At 31.3% G+C, this 22626-nt stretch overlaps 1 protein-coding gene across 11 annotated transcripts in view; it reads left to right on the forward strand.

The window, feature by feature from the left end:
• The window catches only part of sei (potassium voltage-gated channel seizure), a 208591-nt gene that overhangs the window by 108557 nt on the left and 77408 nt on the right, over positions 1-22626 (forward strand). For 10 of the 11 annotated variants that reach the window (XM_087412327.1, XM_087412326.1, XM_087412318.1 and 7 more), the window contains 5 exons: positions 7437-7635; positions 10854-11022; positions 15194-15262; positions 18461-18585; positions 18787-18867. In XM_087412327.1, the coding sequence (XP_087268453.1) occupies positions 7437-7635; positions 10854-11022; positions 15194-15262; positions 18461-18585; positions 18787-18867 (643 nt within the window). The remainder of the gene's footprint in view (positions 1-7436; positions 7636-10853; positions 11023-15193; positions 15263-18460; positions 18586-18786; positions 18868-22626) is intronic. The other variant, XM_087412322.1, reaches the window with a different exon arrangement.

Genomic DNA, 22626 nt, shown 5'->3' on the forward strand with positions numbered 1-22626 from the left:
CTCATAGTAACTGAATTTTGATGAAAAAAAAACTTTTTCCTAAAAAAATATATAGAATTCATTTTTCTTGATATTTATTGTTGGAAAGTTTATTAATATTTATGTTATTTTTGTGTTATTTTATATCATTTGTTTTTATAACTTTATAAATATATCAAGGCGGAAACTCTCTCTCTTTGCGTTGTTCGCGGTGAGTTGATAACGTCTTTTCGAAACTGGATCTAAGTATATCCATGGCCACCGCTACTTAATCATTGTACTATATATTTTGAGTGTTTATAGCTACATTTTACACTGAATATTTCGGATGAAAAATTGAATTCTAGAACAATAATATGGCGTTAAATATTCAAAGAAAAAGATGTATATCCGAGTAAAAAACTTTCATGTCCGAAATTTAAAAATACTGGATTTTTTAATTTAAATTTCTAAGTTTCTTTTGTTAACTTTTATCTCTAACTCGTGTCAAAGTATATTTTGCTTGTCGCTTTGATAAAAAATAAGTAATCTTTTTCTTCACAACGATAAGGCGTTCTTTTTTACAAATGCGCATAAGACTGCGACAAGACAAGTTACCTTGAAACAAGCAATCCTTTCGAAAGAGTTCAACTAGAAAAAGCACATTAGTGTGATAGTCTATTTGTATTTTCATGACAAAGTACTAAAAAGGTCGATAATTTGGAGTAATGTAGATGTGGTTTCATCGTATATAGGAAAAATATTCAAGCTTCCGTAATTATGCGGGTGTTATCTCGTTCAAAAACAAATTATCACTACAAATGCGCCGTTTTCATTGGAAATGTCAGCGACGCGCTAATGACACGCCAGCGTGGAAATTATTGACATGCGAACGAATAAATGCTTTCTAATATTTTTTGCCCGAGAAAATTACATTAACGAGTTTTTCGTCCAGATGGCCGAGTGCATGAAATTACGAAAGAAATTATAGACTTTTTATTAATTTTGATCAAATCGAATCTATTATAGTTTACATTTAAAAAGAGATTAAAAGATACTGAGATTCGAAAAACGTAATAAATCTCCCCTAAAGTTGACGTCATAATCTGTGACACAGTTATTGACACTGGGTCTGTGAAGCCAATTTCATTTATGTTAAAAGAACTAATTAATTTCAAGGATTGCACAAAGTGACGTAACTTATATAAAAAATGAATACAAAGTTTATTTTAATAACAATAATTCAAATTTGCATACAAGAAGAATATAAACAATACTAAATCATAAAAATAGGAAATCATAAAAATTCATATACTCGTCATGACCGAATATGGGCATGACGTCATGACCGCCATGGCCATTTTCATTTATTTGTGATATCGAATATAACTGAGTGGATTCAATACACTCTTCTTAACTTCGGAGAATTAGGGAAATAGGGAAATTTGGACACATATTTCTTGCATGTTCACAATAATACCTTTTATATACATCCCTCCCCTTCACATATACGCGTCTTAACAAAGATCGACCTGAAAATGGTTCAACTTTTTTTTATCTAAGCAAAGAAACAGCACTATTACGTGCATCTATTTGTATTACGAAATCACTCTGTCAACACGCCCGGTGGGAATCGATGTCAGGGTTACCTTGCTGCTGTAAACGTCGATAAATCTACCGCGCGCGCGAGTTGGCTGATCGTATCCGGCGATAAAGTTCAGCCCCTTGCGACACGCGGAACGCGAAATACCTGTGATAAATATTGGTGCAAGATTCATCGATCTCACTGGTGATAACCAACTGTTGTCTTTTGTGGCCCATAATTCTATTCGTTGCTAAATAATTTCACCTTCAAGAAGCAGACGATCAATTCTTGGAAAAATGTGTCTTTATATACTTTGAATTATTAATGACAGTTAAGCTTAAGGTACCTACAATTGAAAAGCAGAGGCAATTGAAACAGAGAAAGCAGAGAAATAGAGAATAGAAAATTTCATCTATCTGATTGAATCTAGTAGGTATATGTATACAATGTCTGTTCAAATATGTTATTTCCTGTTCCTATTATCTGTGCTTTTCAATTGTATCTTAAGCTTTAGACTTATTATTAGATTTTTTCGCGCTATATAAAACCAAAAGTTTTGTTCATGAATTCGCATTTTCCAATAATTACACAAAAGGGACGATTTTGCTGAAATATCAAAAAATTGAGTTAGATACAGATCTGAAAATAATTTTGTTAGCATCAAAATAATTAATTATTTTCAAATCTGTGTCTATATATATAGTTCTTTTAGATATTTTAGCAAAATTGTTCCTTCCATATTGATTCAAGATATTGGTTATCTTAATTCTGCAACACCACTTTGTGCTTTTTAAAGCACAGTCGACGTCACGTTTTCTCAAAATTCTTATTCAGATTTTAACGTGTAAAAAATTAATAAAATACAGTCCAGATTTTATTATAGTAAAAACTTATCGTTAAATGTTTCACAAACGTACAAGATTTTTTCAACTTTTTATGTAGTTCGAAATCATAAAAAATATATGCTGTTTTCCTCAACGGCTCAAAGTGTAAACGATCAAAAATTTCAGGGTGATATTGGAGGGTTAATCCCTTGAATAAAAGATCGTTTTGTTCGAAATTATCTGATAAAAATCAACAATCTATTTCGGAATCTTAAAATCAAATATCCAAGAAATAGATTTCGTCGCGCAGTATATCGCATCTTCATTTGCTTGACTGATGAACTGTTCGTCGCGTTGCAACTTCGCTCATGCATACAAATGAGCCGGGAGGGGTAGGAAGGCAGTAAACGGTAAACATTTGCGAACGAGAGTTCGCAAAAAGAGTCGAACAAAGGAGAATCTCTCTTTGTGTATCGACGAGTTGTTTGTTACCTCTTATGAAGGTTTCATTTCCCGCAATGATTCTCTACTCTGTGTCGAACACATTGAACATTTTCCAAACAAATATCATCCACGCTCCTATCCCTAACATTATTAGTACAGAAATCTTGAAACAATTGGTGAATGGCTCGCCATTACAAAATTTTTGCAAATTTAGCCTAGCGACCCATCGACTGCATAAATTTTCCGACGAATGAAACGGCTCCCTCCTCAGTTTCTCAACTCTCTCGGTGAGCTTTGTTATCCTCCCCGAGTCTGAGTTTTTACGTCCAATTATCAGACAAACGACGCAGGCGGGGACCAATTCTATCGAGCGTCGACTAATCTCGTGTTAAATCCTTGGCACATTTAGCGCGGAATTAATTAATTTAATTCGAATGACGATAATTAAACGCCGTACTTGCGACGGCGACGCGACGTCTCGCAAAACTGCGGACAAACCGCATCGTGGATAAAGTGAAGCTGTTAAGAGAACGAGTCATCCCGCCGTTTTACTACCTCTAATTGATGTTGTCCGATATACTATCGTTATTTCTTGCATTTCGTGAAAATTTCTTCCTCTCACGGAATATATATAGTAAGTAGTTATTACATAAATAATATTCACATTTGAACCGGCTTTTAATTTTTAATTAGATTTTAGAAAAAAAGCGATTACGAAAATTATTTTATTTTATTGAAATAATTTAATATATAGATATTTATGTGACATATAACTATATTTGACACAAATTTGTTAATCAGTTAAAATGATATCAATTATGGTATAGAATTATAGATATATATTATTTGAAAGCTACATTCAAGGCCTTCAAGCTAAACTAAGATTACAAAATTAATACCAACATAACTCTCAAAATTACATAAAGAGTACGTATCTATAAAAACTTTCCGTTATCTACTGAAATATAAAAAAATTGAGTTAGGTCCAGATCTTAAAATAATTATGTTAACCATCAAAATAATTATTTTCAAATTTGTGTCTATGTATATAGCTCTTTTAGATTAATTGTAAGCTAAAATACTAAAATTCAAGTTTTACGACAACGCAGTAAACACAAACGACTAGTAACTATGTTATAACGTCTAAGCAAATTGTGAAGAAGTAATTTTGATAATCATCGAGAATGCAACGCAAGTTATATAAGATATCGTGATATTTCACAATTCTTTCAACTATATTCTATAACCGCCTCCTTTCTTCTGCAGTAATTACATTAGAGTTGTCATGTTTTTAATTGTTTTGTAATAAACATTATATTCACAGGTGTATGGAAAGAATTTTCAAAAAGATTTTCAAAAAAAGAATTGAACGATTTTTAAAAAATTTAATATATCTTGTCATGGCCAATGTCCTAAATAACCTCCAGAACATTTTAGTCGACAGTCATTATTTATTAAAAAGTTGTTACCAAATTGATCATCCTTTACAAAAAAAATCCTCAATTTATTATGTTAACGCTCAAATTTAGGTGTTTACCATCAAAGTTGAGTGTTGACTGTCAACATTGGGTGTCACTTAAGCGTTGAGCATCAATGTTGGATGTCAATTGAGAGTGACCATAAATATTCGGTGTTGCCTTGGTATAGACACTCAATATTGAGTATCAGTTAAGCGTTAAGCATCAATGTTGAGTGACAGTTGAGTGTGACTATTAAATTCGGTTCCAATCGTCCAATCGCGATTTACTCATGACATTCAATAGACGAGTGTATAAATCTTAAACGGCTTAATAATCTTTGAGTGGCATTTTTAAAATTGAATGTAAGTGTCACTTGAATGTTAATCTTTACGATTGAGAATTAACGTTGAGATGTTGAATATAGATGCGCCATCAGATTTATGAAAGAAAGATATTTTAATACTATACGCACTTTATCTAGGCTGCGTTCGGAAATCATCCGAATGCTCCCATATATTGTTTTATCTTTGTCGTTCAATGTGAAACAAAGATAATATAAAACACAGGGGCATCCAGATGATGTTTCCAAACATAATCTAGATAAAGTTTATCAAAAAGATGTTTCACGCAATCCTAAAAATGTTGAAGCCCTATTGAGATATATCACAGTTATATACTAACATTCAGTGTTCTTGGATCATCGAAGCAGCAATTCTCATACGATTGCTGCAGTGATCAAGTACCGTTGGATGGAGTACGATATTGAATAGGTGACCGCTTAGAAAAATAAGAAAATCAATTCCTAAATGAGAGAGAGAGAGTTTTTTAAAATTATAATTTTGTCGTGTGTATTTCGGAAAATGTTGCAAATTAATAATATTATTTTAGGAATAAAACAGATTTAATTAATTTTATATAATAAAACAATTTATTTTGATGATTTTTTTTGCGCGTCAATCTTTAATTGGGTGTAACCTTCAGTTGACGATCCGAAATTACATCCAAATTTGAGCGTTTTTTAAAGTGTTTAACACCCAAATTTGAATGTTCTTTTTAAGTGTTTAACGCCCAAAATTGAGAATATTTTTTCGTAATGGGTTGAATTATGATTATCAAATTAAATATTGCTTAAAAATGCTTTCAAAAATAACTTTTTGATGGCCCACAGTTATCGTGATCGAACATTTGTATCTCAATAACAATGGATTTGCGGATATATTTATATGAACTTTTCCATACTTTGGTATGGGGAGTTTGCTCCCAAAGTTCATTCGTTTATTTAAATTACACTCTATATAGTTGTACATATTTAATAATAAAAGAAACAGTTAATATAATAAAGCGGCTAACTGAATAGTTGTGGGCACTCACGAATGGCTCCTGCGGGCATCCCGCGACATAGAAAGTTATTGCTTTATACTACGCACGGTATCTGTAATTGACTGTTTATGTATTCGCTTAACTCATATCTCATACGTTTTTGTTCCCTTTCATAATTCCCTTCCGATCGAATCTAATCGTGTTACAAATACGTCGGGCTTTGAATTGAAATCGACAAAGGATGATGTGGTTATATATCCATAAATTCTATAACGGCAGACGGACATAATGAAGAATGATTGTTTAATGAAACAACAACAGTGAACGTGGAACTGCGCCATCGAATGCAATTGTAGTTTAAGGGTCGACAGGAGTGACGGGCCAACTCATTCACTCCTCATTTGTGATGCAGCTACGTATCTGCATCAGATTCTGTCATATATCCAAGTAGCAGCAAGATAACATTTTATGACGTCTTATTGACGTTAAAGACATCATTAAAACGTTATTAAGACATTATTTGACATCATCTTGCTACTTGGATATTGTCTCGCAGAAGAAGGATTTTGTCATGAAACTTCTCTTGACTTATATTTTACGGAGCTACGAAGTCTGCTAAAGAATTTTTCACTTTCGCTCTTAAAAACATTATAATAAATAAAAATGATATGCTCTTTATTTGCAATACGGATACACATTTTATTGTATTTTATTATCTAGAAGTAAAATTGCGTCATAAACCTTTTTAACTTTTTTTTCTACGAAGCTGCGAAAGTGTGAATTTTGTAAATTGGTTCTTAAAGAAAATTATAATAAATAAAATTATGTACACCTCAACTGTACCATAGTACATTGAATGAAATATTAAAACGAATTTTTATTTTACCTTTTTCACAAAAAAACAGCACTTTGTACGAATCTTCAGGTGTCTTTTTTAATTATGAATATCGCAATTACAACACTATTCTTACAGTATTTTAGCCGTAATTTTAATACAAAGAAATTCGTTTCCGACTAATGGTCTCTATAGTCTCTCGTGTAGATCCTTAACGCGACACACGCACGCACGCATGCAAACACGCACGCACGCACGCGTTGCGCCGCGGGTTCAGGTTGTTTATCGATTGGCTAGTCTGACCTAACACTGACACACTTCACTCGCGAAGTCGACCTCCGTTCCGTATCGCGTTATTAACCATCCCCATAACCTTAGGATTTACACAATAAAATTCTCTTGCCACCCCGCGACGCGGCCATTTGCGGGCTTGAGCTACGCGTGCAAACCATCTTTCGGATTAACGTCATTTCCCGATATAGAAAAAGAGAGGGGAGAGGAGTTACAGTAAATATGGCTGACTATTGCCAATCACAATTTCCTGGTCGGGCTAATGGAAGGCACCTGTTTCGCTGTTTTTTTTATCGCTGTCGGAGGGTTCATGTATCATATATAAATAGGTACTGCATATGTCACTGATTTTCTCGCAACTATTGTTTATCTGTATAATCGTTTCCCGTTACCTGAATCTTTCATAAAGCCAGAGACAACAAGTCCCGCTGAGTATCAAAATTTATAACCAACTTACTTTGAATGAGGTCTTCCGTAATTCCGGTAAAATTTTAATGCTTCTCAAAAGGGATTAAATTTAAACGTGTGGTTAATCCGTAGTAAATCTTTAAAGAAAACAGTTCCTTTTATTATTTTAGCTTCAAAGTGCGAAATAATTTCTGAACTTGTCCGGGTATCGCAAGTGTTCGAAAATTAAAATAGTATACGGTAAATGTGATTGATCTCACATGTGCAACTTTAACGAATGACTGATTAATCAAAACTTATGATGTGTTAAGCCCGTTAACATGTGGCTCGCCCACAATGATGGAATCTTGGGGTCCTGGGAGGACCGGCACACCTCCGCCGGGACTACCACCGCCGCCATCGGGCGGCAGCAACAACAATGGTGGCGCAACAACGTCGGCGATAACCCCGAGCATCATACCGCAGCCCGGCACCACTGCTCCCATTGCGAGTCCCGAAGGAGTGAGCGACGTAAGTAAAAAAAGTGCATCCAGCAGCAATTGCAGTGAGCAATTCGCTATGCGAACACACGCAATCTCACGTTCCAACATCGCGATAAGTTAACCAGTGGTAATTAAGTAGCGTCATTAGTAATGCATACGTATGAATGAGACTGCAATGGATAGAGCTTATTTAATTTTCACATGCAAACAGCATTGCGAAGAAATTTTCCATGTTCTCAATTGTCCGTGAAAAGTACATTTTCAGGCTATTAATGTTTACAACAAACTGTAAAACAAGAAGATATATAAAAAGGAAACATAATTACACTAGTTCAAATTTTGAATAATTTTTATTACAAAAAAAAGGAAATAATTTCTTTAACGTATATATTTCAAAACGCTGAATTCGAATTTGCCACTAGAAATATTCCATCAGGTCGAATTTTTAAGCATGCAGTTAACTTTAAGATATAGTAAATTATTTTTAAGATGTATCATGTTGATTTTTAAAATGATTGATTTTTAACATTACTTTTCCTACATATTTAAACTTTCTGAAAGTGACTTAAAGTATAAATATACAATAAAGGAGCATATAGCCATAGCTAAAGATGTTTTTTCAGAGATAAATAATATATTCCAAATTAATACGTTAACATATAATATTGTATACGTTTCGGTCAAGATTTTACCATTAACAGTACAGAACGTTGGTGTTACAATTAGATTAACAGTGGATGTCTTCTACGTATATCACATTGCTTCGATGTTACAATCTTGTTCATTGCAAATTAATATTAATATAAAAATCAAATATTATATGAAAACCAAATATGCTCCTTTTTATATATTTTCTTGCATAATTTGGATGAGAAAAGAGATAAGCAGAGCGGATGTTATCATAAGGATTTGATGATAATTGAAAATCATTATTAGGAGTATTGGAACGAACAAAAATGTATTAAATAACTATTGAACTCTACATGAAACCAGTCTTAAATCATAAACAACAAAAATTAAATTCTCAATACTTCTGATTTATTTTCTAATTTTAATAAAACTTCACGATATATTGGAAAAATAAGTCTTTCCTTATATTTCAGAAATTGGATCTAATATAAATAATATTTCTTCTAATAAATTTTGCATTACATTCATCTGCATGAAACATTGACAATGCAGGTTCAAAAGATATTTTTAAAATGTTAACCAACAGTATCTCTGCCGGAAAGAGATTTCAGTGAAATCATCCGCCGAGTTTTGATGAAACACCTATTTTAATCACGTTTTCAAACGTAACGTTAGTATAACGAGAGCTAAACGCGCGTTCAGCATGCACGTGATGGGTGGCGATAGTCCAAAATTCTGGGACAAAGTTTTACCGTCGGTCGCGATACGCGACTGACACGTAGAGTAGATGCGGAACGAGCAAAGGTTATCACACGACCGTATACGAGTTAATAGCGCATGCATGAGCTGTTACCATACAATCTGAACACATGTTGGAGCTCTCGTATGTGCGGTGTGCAAGAGCGCAACTATCTCTCGCACCTACCTATCTACCTTCTGTCTGTTTCAATTTCACAAGCATGGCTGAACGTAATGAATGCCGATCGTGTTAATAAGATCGAACTAAGATTAGCTGTATATACGTGCTCAACATGTTGCCTTGGCGAGATTCTTCGAATTTTAAGGGTAATAGTTGCCAATACAGGACAATATAGGACTACAAGAAAAATCTTTTCTTAAAGGATTCTACGTACCCTAGAAAAAACCAATTCAATGCATAGTTCCAATGATTACCTATATATTTAGTGTATATAAATTCACTTAGAAATTATTTGAGCATCTAAAATCTGTAATAGGCTTTAAATTCTTATTTGCTGTATTCACGTATACGGTCTTAATAAATTGTTTATTATTGTTATTTTTATAATTACCAGTTCGGAACTCTTCAAAAAAGAATAGACCTTTATTGGAGACTTTCAAGTAAAAGTCTGGATATAAAACAAATATAACGGCAGTATTTAGTTCTATATGGAGAAGTATAGCACTGCTAAAATCTATAGTATACATTATGTAAACTATAGATTTTTAGACTTGCAGTGAATAACAGAACGCTATATGTAAAGCTGCATATATAAACTTTGTTATCTACCTCATATACATTACAATATATAGCCGTTATATTTGTTTCGTGAAAAAAGATAAATTTTTTTAATACAAAAATTTTTTCTTTTTTAATGTTTTCTAATTTTTAATATTTTTTCAATGCATAACTAAAAAAAATTTTTTTTTTAGTTATGCATTGAAAAAATATTAAAAATTAGAAAACATTAAAAAAGAAAAAATTTTTGTATTAAAAAAATTTATCTTTTTTAATTTGCCATCCCTAAACATTTGCCGCCTTAAATTATATCCTTCTCGTCCTATGTCTTAATGTGGTACTGTTACTATTATGTTTTTCTATGAGTGTAGTCATCCATTAATTAATGCTACACACAGAGAAAAACTGGTATTTGACTAGAATTACGTATTATAATTATGATTATTATTGCTATAATGTCAGTAATAATAACTATACAGTTTTATCAGCAAATATGTATATATGTATATATAGTTGGTAAAATGATTATAAATTATAATTATTATTATCATAAGAATGATTACAATTACTATAAATTATAGTTAAATTATATAATAGTAATTACAACCATTTTTATGGTATTCTCTGAAAGTGAATCAGTGACTTCAGTACTACATTCATAACTGCTGTAATCATTATCGATTATTTACCGTTTTTCAGTAATAATACATTGATTCACTTTAGAGAATAATAATAACTATAATAACTATAATTGGTAATTTTAGTGCCAACTATATATTTGTTCATAAAGCTATGCATATATAGTTATTATTGTTAATATTATAGCAATAATTATAATTACTCATATAGCACAAATTGCCCAGGACGTCCAGAGGAATATTCTAAGAATATTCCCAGTCTCTCGGAGAAAGTGTGCTTGTAAATATATAATTATAGTTCCAAATAATTATAGTCACAAATAACACAAACTTTTCTTTCAGTGCATTATATTGCAATTTCTTTCGAATTGGCAATAAACAATTAGCTATTCGTTTCATAGCCGTCGCATTACATTTATGTTACAGTAAATATAAAAATAAACTTTGATAAATATTTCTGAAAAAAATTTATCAGTCCGCGCGATTGCTTTGTGCTTTCAGGTTTCGCAAAAATCAGGAATCTGGGAGGGTGCGAACTCGTCTTCAGGAGGTGTCGCAGAGGGCCCTTCACGGAGTGTCTCTCACGCAGCGAGTCTGGATGCTATCTCGAAGCGAGCCGTGAAACCGGAAACGGCGAGAGCACCTTGTCGCAGCCTCACCTGCAGCGTTTGTAAGTATATATATACACGGCGGTCTCCATTGTGCACTCATTTCTATTCATTCTTCGTGTCGCGAGTTGCCTGATCTGGCATTAGCGCTTTCTGTGAAGCGTTATTTTATTTTACGACCGATATATATATCGTTCTCCTTTAGCTGCGTTGCGTTTCAATTCTAGCTGGCATTTACTTTTCTAAAGGCCACGACTGATTGAAACCTTCGGATCTTATCGATCATTTTATGACCAATTAAAACGAATAACGTAGCTATCCCTGACAAGTTAAGGAAATATCGCAATCATTATTGATTATATGAAGACTAATATAAATTGAATAGCGTTTTATCGTTCCATCGCCCATGACTTGGTCTGCAAAGATTTTATTTTGATATCAATTGAAAAAACGGAAAAATATTTCAATGTCGTGATTGCAATTTAATTCTAAAAGTTTCGCTCGCATTTATAATTGCGATGTATGATGTCCGTGTATGACCACGTATATGTATATATCGCAGTTAAATAATAATTTATGGTAACGCGAATAATAATAATAATAATATCGTTGCATGCGATGTTTCATGCCGCAAATGTTGACAGAGAGTGACCATCTGGCCTTCCGTGTCGTGCATCGCGAACACTCTATAACGTCGCGAACTACTATATATCGATATATGTAGCTTATAGGAGCGTGAGACCTTGCATGTTGCGGATAGAAACTGATAGATAAATACATTTTTTTTTCACTTGCTCTGTCTCTCTTACTTGTGTTAATTATAAAGAAAAAAAATTATCAGAAGGATATTTTTCGCCCAGTGGCAGGCAATTTATTCTTATAACAAATTTATTACATATGTTTTTTCTTATGAATACAATCAATTTGTGATATCTAATATGTTTCCGATATCTCATACTAACACATCAGAAATGACTCTTACAGAAATCCAATTAATACTGATCAATTTAATATACTGAAAAGTAGCGATTAATTACTTATGTTGATATTAAAGTATTGACCAATATGATGCTTTTAATCCGTAACAGGAATGATTTTTAACGTTTGAAACATACCAATTCTTTTGGACTAACTACAATTTTTATTATTAGTTTTGTTTTTTTAAAAACTTTTCAAATTCAAAACTGTAAAGTATTAAATTATCAAACATAAAGTGTCATTCCAAAACATTATTAGTTAAATATTAGAAAAAGCCTCAAGGTCATCAGATCCATATGTTTCAGTTATAATTTAATACTAATCCAGTTATGAGTTAATACTAAAATAAGTTATTAATTATTACTTTTCAATATTAAATTTTTACAAAGGAGCTTAAATATTAAGACATTTCCGCGTGTTCTTAATAAACTTTTACTCTTTCAGCAAGTAACGAATTTTACGCCAGAAAAACCGACTTTAAAGTTGTAGAATAAATCTTACAGCTGAAAAGAGACATATCCGGCAGATTTAAGGACGCTTTTTTGGCAGTTGTAACTTTACTGTAATAGCTATTAGTGAACACTTAAAATATAATAAGCATCCGACATACAGTTGCTTCGTGATCTGATGATAATATCTCTGCCAAAAATATGAAGTTTATCTAGAGCACGGGAACAATGTGAAAGCGTTTAGTTCACCATCTCCGACTATTCTTAACGTCACCGATAATACATGGGTGACAATTCTTGAACGTTGGGGAAAAGGAGTATAAGTCATGAAAGCGAGTTTTAAGGCACAGAAACGACAACAAAGGATCGAGGAAAAGATACAAGATCCTGTTAGAGTTTGCGCGCTATTTTTAATATAGTTATCGCGTAGGAAGACACCTCCCATAAAGAGGATGCGCGTTTCGAAATAACTAACATTACGCTGCGCATGTAAATAAGTTTGCACGTTCAATAAACACGAAACAGTACTGATTAAGGTATATACAAGTATAAATAACTTATGTGCAAGTATAAATAGCTTTAAACTCTCCCTTGTATGAAATTAATCAAGAGTTATATTGCTTTGTGATTAGAGACGGAATTATCTTGTATTATACTACTTCTCTAAGTATAGCAAAACTTATAATGAATGTACTTTTCTAATATGATCGCAATTTTTTATTTTATTTATGGAAAAAAATAGAAATTAAGAATTATGTCGTTTAGGCTCGACACGGAATTACTTTGTATGATACGAAAAATGACAGTTTTGCTGAAATATCTAAGAATTTAGTTAGATGCATATAACCTTAATGATATGTAGAACATTCAAACTAATTGCTAAAATATTAAAATTTTTTGTAGCATTCCTCATCGCTTGAAATTTTTTTGTAATTATTTTAATGGTCCAATAAAGTTCTTTTCACACAGATCTATATCTAATTAAATTTTTAACATATTTTAGCAGAATCGTTTTTTCTACTTTGTTAGTATAAAAACTTAAAATATATTACAATGTATATAAATAAAATTATACAGGGTGCGTTACCAAAAATTTCATTTAAATTTTCCGCTATATTGTGTTTTCGCCAAAGGTTGTTGGCGTCCGAGAAAGCCTGATGCTTCTAATAAACAGTCATTTTCTCAAAATGGCCGCGATGTTGAAACCAAGTGCGGAGTATAATCGAAGAGCTGCGATCATCGAAGGCCTTCGCGCTGGGCGCTCAGCAACGAAAATAATTCGGTTCTTTGAATACCCGAGATCAACCATTTATGACGTTGTGGCAAAATATAACGGCTTTAGAACAGTCCAACGAAGGTTCCAGTATGCCAGCGAGGAAGAGTCGCACCGCGAGGACCTTCGCAGTCGTTGAAAAGGCTCAAACGCTGATTTCGGATGACTCAGGGCAATCATTGCGAAAATTAGCATCGATTGTTGGTGCAAGCGAGCCAACAATGTCAAATAGCCGAGGAGGACCTTAGATACAAATCGTACATTAAAGATACGACAGATGCTCTCTGAAGCTGCCAGGACAAACAGAGTTACTCGTATCGGCTCTCATTCTAGCCTTCCCAATAGCCCAGATTTAAATCCCTTGGACTTCTACGTATAGAGCGTAGTTGAAAGGGTCACAAACAAGTCTCGGCATCCCAATGTGACGTCATTAAGGATCGCTATTGAGGCAGCATTCATCGACATGGACAGCGCTACATTACAGCGTGCGTGCGAACGCTTCAGACTGAGAATAGAGGCCGTCATTCAAGTTAACATCGAATAATTGTGTTCTACAGGGGTTCCCCAAGTGCCATGTAAAAGAATTTTTTGTAATATTTAATTTTTAATTAAAAAGAACATGTTTAAAGAAATTGTTCAATTTGTCCATTTTGTGACGCACCCTGTATATTATAATATATTATAAATAAAATTATTTAAAAACTTATAATTATAATAGACATTGAAACATGTTTATTTAATATGATCAGGGAAAGTTACTTTTTAAAAGTAACAAGTTACAATTACTCGTTACCGATTAGAAAAAGTAACAAATTACTATTACTATTTTAAAGTAATTCGTTACAGTTGTCGTAATCAAAAAAATATAACTATACGTTATCATGTTATAGTTATAAAAAAAATAATGCAATTACTTTTTACCAGTAAAGTTATCATAAAGTAATGCAGTTACTTTTTATCAGTGTAACCGGGAAAAAATGTTTTATATATAATTATATAAAATTATATAAAAATATATATAATTTTATATATAATTGTATATAAATGGACAAATTTTATATATAATTATACATAATTATATATATTTATATATAATTAAATATAAAATTATATTAATTTATATATAAAATTATATATAATTATATATAATTTCATATAATTTTATATAAAATTATATATAAAATATTTTTTCCCGGGAAGTTACCAAAAAAGTAACTTGTAACTATAACTTCATTACAATTAATGAGTTACTTCCATTCCCTGAATATGATCATAATTTTTTATTTTAATTTATTTACGGAAAGAAGAGACAGATAGGTTATACAAGTGTCTAATGAAACGAAGACTAACGTGTCTCTGTGCTATGAAAGACTTATAGTTTTCTTCTTTGACGGTAAAGAATTACGATAGCTTCCTCAATTTTTTATCCCCTTATTTTATACATTACATTATCGCCTTCATCCTTCTGATGGCGATTCCCTCTTCTTCTCACAAGCTATCAATCCAATGTCAAACTTCAGCAAACTATTTTAGTAGCGGGCCGAGGGAGCGAACACATCACCCTCGAGCGACGACCAGCGACAGTCGATAATCTGGCCGAAGGTAAAACAGGAGGGAGCAAACCCTGCTCTTTTGGTTTTCCTTTAACCGACCGCGAGTCAATCGGCGAGCTTGCACCCCTTTATTACAATTTACCAAGCGCTTGCAGCTTTTCTTGTTATCATGAGCTTTCGAGATCTAACGTGTACTACTTAAATTGTCCAATTGAGCTTTCATAGGCCTATTTCTACTACTCACCATTTATACTATTACTATTTATACTATTACTATTATTACTTACCTATTATCTGTACCATTTTGATTTACAATATGCCAGTATTTAAATTTCACTGTTTGAAAAATTTTAAAGAAATACTACTATTATATTTTATACTTGCCGTACAATTATCAGACGAGCACTCGCTCGATCAGCCATTTTATACTCGCAAATCTGAGAACATCTAGATTCTTTATATCTAGATATCTTCAATAACTTTATATGAAGCGGTTTTGATAATATTATAACTTGCACAATTCGACCCTTATTTATTCAATTATTAAATTTATCTCAGGGAAAATTTTTCTCGGAATTTTTATACGATTTTGATTTTTTATAAATACTGAAAAAGTTGATTTTTTCTTAAAATTTTTTATGTATTTTAATTTTAAAATATTTTAAGATTTTTTATTTTATAATTTCTGAAAAAAAGTCTTAAACTTTTTCAGATTTTGTAAGATTTTGTCAAAAATCATAAAATAAATTTTAGAATATTGTAGAGAATTGATATATGTAAAAAATTTATTTATGTAAAGATAAACTTAATATTTCCACAGAAAAAAATGCTACGGTTGTCACAATCAGAAATAATGATAATTACATCAATTTATTTGGTTGTGATCATCATAAGACATATCATAGAACATATCTTAACAGATACAGTCGTTAAAATGTGCCAATCTTACGGTTATCGCAATCGTATAACTTGGTTCTTATAACCAAAGAATGTATTGATGCAACTTTTGGTCGTGGCAATTGTAGCTGTTTTTTCCGTGTCGAAAGAAAAATGTTCTAATTTATAAAAAAATTGAGAAATTTTCTAAAAAGTTACAAAATTATCCAGAAATTGAAAAAAATTATATATAAAAATTTTGAAAAATTTTAAGGAAAATTTTTTAGAGTAACTGAAGAAACATTATCTCACGAAAAATCTTTCTCTTGGGATGTCCCTTGTAATATATTATTTATCTAGATAAAAAAATAAGGAAAGACCGAAGCCGTTGTCACAGTTTTTGATTAGTGATTTTTAGAAAAATTGGCTGATTGAGAATCAAGTTTCTACGCTTTTCTTTACAACGAGACAAAAATGATTAAGCATTCACGGCTTTTTTAACTCAAACACATGTGCAAACATCATATTCGGGCATTTGCTCAGAGTATACAATTATGTATACCTACGTATTGATCGCAGAGCCATGAACTGCATTTAATCGCGGAGGCGCGATCAACAACAATTGCCATGTATCATTGTATAAATCATCAACAAGACGATCCCCCCATTATACAGGATGTTTAAAAAATAATGATAAATCTTTTGCATAGGGGCAGCATGGACTAAACTAAGAAGAAAAATTCTCTATCATTTTGTAATAATTAACAAGATATTAATGCTAAAAATTGCTCTTTAAAATTGGTCTTTAATAATTTTTTACTTAAATATTATCTACTTTATAGAAAAACTGCAAGAGAAGAAAATTATTTATTTTTTTCTTATAAAGCTCTAAGAATTTTTTTAGAATTCTTTCAGAATTTTTTAATATCATATTTCCTCATGTTGGTAAAAATGAAAAAATGCAGTACTAAAAAGTTAATAAAAATTCTGAAAAAATTCGTAGAGCTCTATGAGAAGAAAATAAATAATTATCGTCTCTTGCAGTTTTTCTGTAAAGTTGATAATATTTGAGTAAAAAATTATTGAAAACCAATTTTCGGCAATTTTTAGCAATTAATATTTTGTTAACTATTGCGAAAATTGCAAAACGGTAGAGGACTTATCTTCTGAGTTTAATCTATTCTGTCCCTATGCAAAAGATTTATCATTATTTTCCAAACACCCTGTATACATATATTACATATAGCATCCGATTTAGTATTAAATTAACGCATATTAATCACGCGATATATAACTGCCTCGCGCGACTTTTACGAACAATAAAACGATCTTTCTTTCACAGGTATGCAGCTTCTAGTGCGGATTAATTAACTTGTTTTAACACACTTCTGAACGCTTCTAGAGAGATATAGGCTCGGTTATTTATTCATTCGTCGAGCTGCTCGTGGCCATCGAAACGATCATCAATATGATTTTTTATTAATATTATCATTTACAAGATATTGTATATATTAAGAAGAAAATAATAGGCAAAAAAAAAATATTTTTTAAGTTACACTAAGTTTAGTATTTGTGGCTATAATTGTATGATAAAATAATTATAGAACTCCATTTTTATAACTATTACTGCTAAAAATTAATAATAACTATACTTATAATTTTATATGCTATAAATATGTGGTAGATAGAACCATAAAAATACGTAGATATAGAACTGTAATATAATAATTATAATTAATTATTACTAATTTTTAGCAGTAATAACTACGAAAATTTATATAATTATTTTACTATGCAACTATAGTCACAAACATTAAACATTTTTCTCTTATATCAGTATGTATGTATACATATATATATATATATATATATATATATATATCTTCTAACAAATATTACTTACGTCACAATATTGAAATTGAATAAAAAATACTCCAAAACAGAAGAATAATGTAGAATTTATTTGCACGTGATATGATCGTTTCGTTGTTCCATTGTATTTACATTAGATTAATATGCATATATACTATTGTAAAACTTGACTGGAAGAATTATGTCGATTAAGATACATATTAATATATCACGTGCCTGCATTCGTAGATTATTATATTATCAGCTTTTTTCATAATTGTTAAATACGTCGAGAGGTTGTCAATTAACAATATACATAAATACGATTGGTCTTGTGATTTAGCTCATTAGATTCGCTAACGTCAGTTTCAAAGATTCATTTAAGATTCGAATAGATTTGTTTTGATCGAGCCTGTATTTCGCGCCTATAGATTTTGAATTAACGATAATGACAATATCACTTTGCCTTTTGCATAGCACAATTTAAAAGAGACTTACGTCTGTCATTCGTTTTTTGTAGCAGCGAAACATTCAAAAATCTTTCCTGGCGTCGCTTCTGAAAGCGATTTGCAAAAATGGCGGACGTCCAGGGATAGAAAGTCGCCGTCTCTGAGTCAGATGGGACCGGATTCCATCAAACACAAAGTAAGTTGTTTTCAAAAACACGAAGATTACTCGTGTGTTTAGTGCCCATTCCTTAGCTTAGATTACCTATTTTTCCATTAATCAAACATAGAATTATTTAATTAATAATAAATGTAAACAAAATGGATATACATATTTTAGTATGTATGTATTATTATCTTTCAAACTTTGTTAATACGTGCTTTTTATATCATTACACAGTTTTCCTTACAAGACAATGGATCTGCAAAATATTTTCAAGGAGCGATGCACACACCAAATATGGGAGAAAAAGTTGCTCAAGTAAGTGAAATATTCTTATATAATTGTACTTAAAGAGCAACGTTAATAGGATCTAACGAAATTGAGAGGGGAAACAGGTAGAAAATCTTGAAAGAGCATAATAGTAAAAAAAAAATTTCCATTTCTATTAATTATTCTGTGAGATTATCCACAGAAACGAATTCTTTATTATTTATATAATGTAAAACTGGTTACTATAGCATACAGAAAATTCGAAGCACACTCGTAATATCATTCGAGAACATTTTGGGAAATGGCAGGAAATTAAAAAGCATCATGACGACGCACTTATCCAACATAATTGAAATTGGCTTAAAACTGCTTTGCGGAAATGACAGCGTCAAACATTCCTTGGTAGGTCAAAGATATCTTTCGTCTACTTGGAACAATTCAGTTTCATGGATTAAAGATAGTTTGTTAAGAAATTAAACCTCATTTGTGATACTAGCTAAGTGAAATGTGTTTTTGTCACGAAATACTTTCGCCAAATTAATTTTTGATCTTAAAATATTTTCGGATAAATTTAATGTTTTCTTTTATGTTTATATTTTAATAAGAAACGAATTACGTAATTAGGCGTAATAAAGAATTGTATTTGTATATTTAACTTCTGCGTAGCTTATTATCTCCATCATTTATTAATTCAAGAATAATAAATCCAACAACAATTATGAGAGCAATAATATTAATTAGAGATGCACCAAATCGTAAAATTACTGGATATCGGATATAGAATGTAACATCGGATATCCGGTATCCAATCAGATATCCGAGGAGGCAATTTCTTCGAGTTGGATATTCGACATTTTCCAGATATTCGACCAGATTCCAACAAAATGTCTTCTAAAAAAAAAGCCTATAGGGAAAAAGATTGTAATTTTGCGACAATGTATAAGATATTATATAATAGCATCATAAATATGCATACTTATTTCTAGAACATTTTTGTATAAGAAAAAATCAACAATTTAATGATATCAAATTTCAACTGGATACCGGATACTTTCCGGATGTCCGGTGCATCCCTAATATTAATAAAATAGCATATATATATATATATATATATATATATATATATATATATAATAATTATTTATAATCAAATTACGTATGAAAATTTCCTTTTTTTACGTATTTGCAGACTTTTCTTATCGAATTTTCATCAGTTCTTGTATCAAGTTAATTTATGTTATTTTTTTATTGCAGAAGATAAACAAGGTTTGTTTTAATAAAACAGTATCATCTTGTTTCACATTCACGTGATTGTAGACAATCATGAGAAATGTGATATGCACATGAAAATATGCGAGCTTTCAAATATTTAGCAAAACAGCGATACAAGGGGGAAGAAAGAGGGCAGATAGCAAGAGGGGTTGTTTGCATACGGATATACTTTCAACACACTGCCTTATATTAATACAGCCCTGACTGGCGCCAATCCGACTGCGCCGCAGTCTCGTAGGCGGAAATCTCCCGCAGCGTGGGACTCTCACAAAATGACATTTTATAGCGAATCGCCACGGTATAAAAAGCCTCAAGAAAGACACAGTAGAAAATGCCGTTGGGATCTGTCAAATTAATATTATCGGTGAAGCGCGAAATTTGAAAGCGTATCCCATCCGATATGTCACACTGGAATAATAACGTAACAATAATATAAAGTTCAGTTTGTTTTGTATTAACGTCACCACATGAAGAAAAAAATTAAATTGCATCACGACATGATGCGAGGCTTTAATCTAAAACGGGACGAAAAACAATCGTATAACATTCCCTACAGTGCCCTACAGCACAAAATATTGTGCAATATTACAAAAATTGCAGCAATATTACTGCAATATTGAAATTTTAACATTTTATTGGAAATATTACAATAATATTGCAAAATATTGTAATGTTAATATTTTGTAAAAAATATTGCAATATTACAATTCGTTAAATAATTACGCAGTCCCGCTACGAGAGGGATATGCTTCTCATAAGGAAAAGATGTCTAGGAATCCTATTAAAAAGAATAAATCAAATTAGCGAGTTTCCTGGAGATCTTCCCAATCTTTTTTGGATGTGCTTCCTAAGCCTCCGAATATTTTTTGATCATAACTTTATCATATGTATTTTAAAATATGATGCTGAACACACAATAATATGTTAGCAATTAATAAAAACTAGAATAATTATTGAAATATTGCATAGCAATATGTATGCAATTTTTTCTCTAAATATTGCAACAATATTTTATTTTTGCGGACATAGGAATATTGCTATTATGTTACAGCAATGTTTTATGAAATATTGCAATCTTTTAAAATAATTTATTGCTACAATATTGCTGTAAGGAATATTAAAAATTTGATACCTACAATAGAATATTCTAAACTTATATTAGTTAATAGAAATTCCTTTAGTGCTGGAATACACGATATATTATTACAGTAAACTAGGATCTGATTCTTGTAAAATATCTCATGTGAGAAACTAACGAAATCTATAATATACCTAACTTATATGTATAGTATAATATTATCGTACATCTTCGTATGTGATATTTTTTACGAATTTAGACCCTATATATACTTTTTCATATACATTATTATTTTAAGGTATGTTCCATTTGGTGCTTACAATACTCATAAGCATTATTTGTTCTCATTTATTGAACTTTAAAAAAAGTTAATTAAATAATTCTTTTCAAAATTTGAAAATGTTTGAATCTTTGGGAGCAATATATAACATATAAAGGAAGCAAGGCGACATTTATACATGGAAAACAATTTTCCTAAACACAGTTCAATTGTTTCGCATTACTTCAAATGATATACATAATATTTCCTGGAGATATTATCAGTCTAGTGACAAGTGCGCGTAGACTTTCAGGTTAATCAAATTTCTCAGAATTTTGTCGGAACTAAAAGGCACTCTGTATACACGTGTATAACTATCACGTCATACGAAATCTTACTCTTGCATGCATGAAACAATTAAGGGTTTATTTCCCTTAACGTAACTGCCTCTTGAAATATACCGCACTTTGTAATATGCAAATCCAATTTACTCAACAAAGTCGATGCAAAGCTCATGGGCTTCCAACAAGTCGTAACATATATATTTATATATTGCTTTGACATTGTCGTAACTTAGATCATTACTTCGTTGATGCGTTATTCCAAACGAATGAATTATAAACACTGTTTCCCAAGTTACAAACAACATTTCAGCAGCCACAACCATTTCGCGATGAAGCTTAAGGGGACAAGAGCTCTCGTCGCACATTCTTACTTATTCATATAAACCAGAATAGCCACCGAATTTCCGATATATCGATAATCGATACTGCAACATTGCAGAGATTTTTATCATGTTACTCAGGTGTTGTTGCAATAATTATATCAACATCAATAAATCAATTTCCCTAGCTTGTAACAAGCTGACGTTTTTCATCAGGAGATTCGTTTTAAAGCTGCGCAGGAACTATGTTGGTCTTTGTTTTGTGAAAGCGTGATATAATATTATAATTCACTAGCTTTGACTTTATGATGAAATGTTGTTATATTTATTGACATAAATATTTATAAGTAAATATGGATTTATAAGTAAATATTTATAAGTAAATAATCTATATAAATAAGGTTCTCAGATCCTATATGATTTACCTAAGCTACTTTGCAATTTTTTTCTTATTTTTTGCTGAATTGAAAACTGATTAGATTTAAAAGAGAAAATATTTTTGTATTAAAAAAAATGTGAGACATTTTCAGATAT

Source organism: Acromyrmex echinatior, chromosome 13 (genome assembly GCF_024713525.1).
Source record: "Acromyrmex echinatior isolate Ae372 chromosome 13, ASM2471352v2, whole genome shotgun sequence".
In the NCBI taxonomy this organism is placed as follows: Eukaryota; Metazoa; Arthropoda; class Insecta; order Hymenoptera; family Formicidae; genus Acromyrmex; species Acromyrmex echinatior.